At 41.4% G+C, this 5,823-nt stretch overlaps 1 protein-coding gene and 1 pseudogene across 1 annotated transcript in view; both read right to left on the bottom strand.

Moving 5' to 3' along the window:
- Positions 1 to 2,437, bottom strand: part of LOC118340312 (alpha-N-acetylgalactosaminidase-like) — a 4,981-nt gene extending 2,544 nt beyond the window's left edge. The window contains exons 1-5 of the mRNA XM_035678206.1: positions 2,276 to 2,437; positions 1,553 to 1,709; positions 788 to 928; positions 319 to 530; positions 141 to 235 (exon numbers count right to left, since the gene is read on the bottom strand). Coding sequence (XP_035534099.1) covers positions 141 to 235; positions 319 to 530; positions 788 to 928; positions 1,553 to 1,707 — 603 coding nt within the window. The 5' untranslated portion in view covers positions 1,708 to 1,709; positions 2,276 to 2,437. The remainder of the gene's footprint in view (positions 1 to 140; positions 236 to 318; positions 531 to 787; positions 929 to 1,552; positions 1,710 to 2,275) is intronic.
- Positions 2,438 to 3,650: 1,213 nt separating this feature from the next.
- The window catches only part of LOC118340957, a 2,218-nt pseudogene continuing 45 nt past the window's right edge, over positions 3,651 to 5,823 (bottom strand).

The raw sequence follows: 5,823 nt of genomic DNA on the forward strand, positions 1-5,823 counted from the left end.
GTTCCTATGTGTGCAAGCACAAATAGCAAATAAAGTTCTTGAATTTTGAATCCACTCTAGAATATATATTTTCATTGATATATGTACAGCCATGACTGAAGTTTTAAAGTTTTGTGTGAATGATATAAACTTGATTATACCTTAGGTGGCAGGCCACCCTGGTAGGCAGGCCAGCTGCAGGAGTAGCCAATGGGACGGCCCGTAGCATTTAAAGCCTCTGACATGAGAGGGTAGCCTGTCCAAAAGAGGAACAAAAGTAAAGATCAAGTCAACAAGTTCACCAGTAACCACAACATTAGTCACCGGTTCTGTTCTTACCCTGCTCTTGCTCTGTGGCATTAGAATAACAGCCGTCAAATTTAAACATATCCACCTCCCAGTCAGCAAAGGTCTGAGCATCTATCTTGATCTTGTCCAGTGTGGTGCCGGGGTAGCCACCACAAGTGTGTGTGCCCATGTCCCCGTAGATCCCCAGCTTAAGACCCCTGTCGTGCAGGTAGCGTGAAAGTTTAGGGATGCCTCCTGGAAACCTGATGACGAGTAAGGAAAAAAAGGCAGTTATGATGTTATACTAGATCATACTTATGCTGATGCTGCATACAATACAGCATACACTGCACATTAGTGAAAATTACTGTCATATGACTGTCACATTGTTATCACCTTGTTTTATTGACTTAGAGGCTTCGAAGTTATAGATTATTGTTTGCACTGAGAAGCAACGGCTCTGTGTGTGTGTGTGGGTGTGTCGGTCTGTGTGAGTATTCAGTACATACGGGACCATTACCTTTTCGGGTCTGGCTGCAGCCGTCCCTCCTTGTCTCTCTCCATGGAGGACCAGCAGTCATCTATGTTCACATAGACGTATCCGAGTTCCCTCCAGCCGTCCTCTGAGAGTCTGTCTGCCATGTCAATGAACAGATTCTCACTGAAAGACAGACAGAAATGTGTCATTAAAAGGTGGAATAAAGAGCAAACACATCTGATGCAAATAATAAATCTGCAATAGATGTTTTTTTTTGGATAAACACTTGCTCATTTACACATACAGCAGTTACGGAGCAACATGAGCATTCATTTGGAGTCATGTTTCTGTCCACCTGATCAATGTTGAGTCAAATATGCACTCTCTTTTAGCTCTGTTTTATGTCTCTTCCACCTCCTGAGGGAAATATCTGGCTCTTTAGCTGCTAAACGCTCCACTATGTTCACCAGCTAGATGCTAACTGTGTTTGTCTGCTGTTTTGGGCTAAGCAAGTAGGTGTGCAGTGGGTTTTTAAAGTTTTGTTGAAAACAAAAAATGAACCAAAACAGTCAAGTTGTGGGTCCAGATGGCTAAACAATGAGCTGATAAAACACCATAAAGCCAAAGGGAGCAGCAGATTCAGGTGATAATTCTCTGTTGGTTTATCACTACGCGCAAAGCCCCCTTTTGAAAGCATTTGTTGCATGTAATAGCTAATAGCAAATTCCACCCCAAATAGCAGCTGCCCTTAAAGAAGACGCTTTAGTGAGATCACAGAGTGTAATATTCATTTTAATGGTGGCTTGCCTGATGCAGTTCTTGGGATCGTGTTCACAGTCAATGTCACAGCGGAATCGCTCCCATGCCAACCAGCCCATGGGAGGGGTCCTCATCACTCCATTGTCGAGGGCGAAGGTGGCCACAGAGAGGGCAGAGGCGAAGAGAAGCACCGCCGAATGCATTCCTACAGAGGAAAAAACACTTGAAGCTGAATCAGATGTCAGTGCTGTATGCTCACTGACGTTACAGGTAAGGTTTTCTGGGTGTGTACAAGGTTATAGCCACCGTGTTTATACTGTCATTGTATTTGAGTGGCAAGCATCATCACTCACAAGCACACACAACCACACACAACCTGAGTCTCACCTGACTGGGTGTGATCAACAACCCGCCAGGTGACCTCTCCCATGATTTTGTCTCATGTCACCTGACTAACCCTAACCTCAGTAGGCTACTTATTATAGAAGACATAAAGTTCTTACAACTAGGCACATACAGTACAGGTGGAAATAAGCCATACCATAAAGCACAACATTGACTGTAAGATTCCTGTTCAAACCTGCTACTAAACTGAAGCTTTTCTATTATTAAGCAAGCAGCATTCAATAACTGACTAACTAAACTAATTGTATCCTAAAAGAAAATGAAAATGGATTTTTTTTTTAAATGAATAGTACACCTGGTTTGACAGCCAGTGTTTGCTGGCATGTATCCATATATTTGAGATCGTGAAAACATGAGCTCACTTACTTGAATTCTCAGTTATGGGACTGCAGACGAAAGAGGGTCGAGTCTCCTCCACTCTCTGATCCTCTGCTCTCACTCACTCCGCTCCGATCTTTAAACAAATCCCGTAATAAACTATCTCTGACAGACTTTAAAGACATAAACGGGGATTCTCCAATAGGAAATGAAACAAAGGGTCACATGACGAAGCGGCACAGTTAGTCAGCTGACTAGAGAGCCGGAAGGAAACGGGAGGGGAAGAGCCGGGCCGCGTACCATTTTTTTTGTTTTCCTCACCTCAGTTCATTTGTTTGTCTTTGAAAACAACTTGCAACAACAACGGTTGACAGAGAGCTAGCAGAAGCACTTGTTATGGTATTAAAAAACAACATCACTCTTTCACTGCTTGTCTTTTTTAGCAAGTTGTTTAATTCATTAGGGAGACCGCATAAAGTATGTAGGTGTAATTACTAGCAAGTCATTTATAAAAAGATGTCTGTTCCTAAATTTCTAATAAATCATCTCCAAAAGTAGTGTTGGTGGTTTAATCCCCTTAATTTTTTTTTACATGTCAGATTTCTCTTCCTTTAATTCTTTTTTAAATTATGATGTTTGACTTTTCAACAAAATTTATATTTGTTATTCACATAAAAAAACAGGTGACTAAATGTAACTTAAGTGTATGTGATGTACTCTTAGCTGTGATCAATGTACTATGAATAAAGTTGACGTTAAAACAAAGCATCAAAAGTTGTCAGTCACCTATAAAAGTTAAAAACTAGTTAATTCATAATAAGAATGACTGATTGAAGAAATCTTGTATAACACACTATAACTAAACACTAGAAGTTGTAACCAAGTTAACAGCCTATTGCAATTTTAAAATTTAAATCCTGTTAAAGAAGTTACAGCTTAATAAACTGACAGAATACAAAAAATAGCTGCTGAAAGTGCAGTACAGTCATATGTTTGTGACCTGTATGCACCTCAATAGTATTATTAGGCCTTTGACGGAACTTGGTTTTTGGGTTAAAGTCATTCCAGTAAACATGAATTTGTATATAACAGAAGTTCCAACGTAGCCTGAAGTGAGCCCCACCAAGTGCACCTTTACTCTGATGAGGTAACTCGACATCGAGGAAGTGCATTGTCTAACGAGCACCGCTACACCTAAAAGATTTCAAATCTGATGAAACAAACCATTTCCCAGTTGAAAAGACAAGAAGTCACAGAACAATAAACCCACAACACAATTTTTTTTTTTAAATTAGATTCACAAGCCATTCAGAACAGTGGAACAACATCTTGACAGACAGTAACTATTAAAATGTAAACAATCAGAAGACCTAGCCTGGCAGTGGCCTTTATTATTAACTGTGCTTTTTTGGAACAGCCCATGTTTTTTTTTTTTTCCCCCTTCAGCTTTGGCAACTGACATGATATCTGAGATTAGTCCTTTGAGTACCTGATGATATACAGGTGAGGTCTCAGTAAAAACAATCTTATCAAGAGCCACAGCACTGAGGCAGAAACTGATGCAAATATTACATGATAAAGGTCAGTGAGCAGTCAAGACATTGAGGAATGGCGCCTTCGTCGGTAGAAGCCTGGAGTTTTCCACCTTTATAGAAGAGATAGACGTTCAGTTTGGTGGGAACAGACGTACCACATGACCACACCTGTGGGGTTTACAGGCACCACAAAATCAGTGTAGTCTTTCAGCGTCATGGTCTCGTCAGTGAAGACATCAATGATCTAAGGGACCGTATAATAACAACAGAAGTATGCATCTAGTTAGCAAACTCCAACATAAAGACAGGCATCATCCTTTGTATTCAGAACTTCAATGTTACAGTACAGTACAGGTTCAGCACAGATAATTAAGACATACCTTGTAGCGGCCAGTGGTATAGTCAAGTTTGCGGAGGGAAGTCTTGTAGCGGTAGGACATGTCATTGCGACGGCTAAAGAATACCAATGCACTGGCATCGTTTGACAGGGGGCGCCAGAACACTTCCATGCCACTCTTCTACTGGAGGAAAGAAAAGGACGAGGAAATGTGAATGACAGAATAAGACTAACCCTAACCCTAACCCAGAGGCCAGAAGAAAATACTTTAATGAACTGAAGAGGGTTTTGGCTTTTTTATTAGGATCCATGAAAAAGTGCATTACCTTCACAATGCGTCTTCCCTGGATGCCCATGGGGTCCTGGTTGATGCTGATCACCATTTTGTTCTGCAAGATGCTGCGAGCCCCACTGCTGATGGTGCGCAAGTCATTGGACATGAAAAGAGGAGCGCCCACAGAGCCATCTGCGACCGGGACTGGTCCATACTGAGGCCGAAGTCTCCAATAACCAGCTGTGGAGGTCAGAATCACACAAGATGACATATTTTATACCTAAAACCTTTTTTTAGACTAGCCACTGTGGCCTAAATTCATACTAGAATTCTTTACAGCAGGTACTACGTACTCTAGTATAACATTTTAGCAGTTAGTATACAGATACACTACTAATGTTTGCAAGTTTGGAATGTCACTGCTGAGTATTTTGCTCCTTTCCATTGTGAACACACTGGATACTTAAAACCTGCTCAGGTTGTATCCTAACCTTAGGGACAGACCATATAGTAAATAATGAAGCCTATGATGTGACGAAAAGGGGAAGTTGTTCACACCATATCAGGGTCATTCCACCCTCCAGGTCCACCTGCAGGTATCAGGAGATCCTGGTTCTCAGAGAACCAGTCAATAATCTCCAGGACACTGTCCCAAGAGTCCTTGACATCATAGTAGTTACGCCACAAGTTGCAGATCTCGCCCAGCTGAGTGTAGTTTACCTGAAAAGAAATCAGTATCACATGGCAGAAGTAAGAGTCCATTTCCACTGGGAATGAACTACAATGGACAAAAATGACTTTTATCCGGAAACATCCAATGGTATACAAGTTTATGGATCTGTAACCAGTATCCAGATCTATGTATATCAGATCATGTGAAAATAAAATCTGTAATCTTCTGCATACGGACAGTATCTGTCCGTATGCAGTTAGGCCCAGAAATATTTGGACAGTGACACCATTTTCATAATTTGGGCTCTGCATGCCACCACAGTTTTTGATCTTAATCGTCAGTTTCAAGTCCTTTTCAACACAGCATGATGTTCATTTAAAGGTGTAACTTCTGATCCTATTTAGAGGAAAATAGACGATAAAGCAGTTTATGCTTTAGGACGGGGCCTGTGATTGAAGTCTGTGGCGACCCTGTCAATCAAGCTACAGTGACTCTATCTACTGCACTGTACATTTTAGCCCCGACATAGAAAAACTTATTAGGAGTCGGCTGTTAATATTTTCCGGTTAGTACATTTGTTTTAGGCAAAAATAGCGTCTCCTGATTGCAGCAGGGTTAGCTCAAACAGTGGCATCGGCAGCTCACAGTGGCATTTCTGATGCAGGTGGAGATGCCAACGATTTTCCTGAGATGCACGGCATCTTTCACGTTTATATAGGTATTTCAGGGTGGCAGTCTAGGATGACGATCACTGCCCGCTGTACGGGTTGTCCGGTT

The sequence above is a fragment of the Morone saxatilis genome, unplaced genomic scaffold (genome assembly GCF_004916995.1).
Source record: "Morone saxatilis isolate NCDOM2014 unplaced genomic scaffold, NCSU_SB_2.0 Contig7, whole genome shotgun sequence".
Classification (NCBI taxonomy): Eukaryota; Metazoa; Chordata; class Actinopteri; family Moronidae; genus Morone; species Morone saxatilis.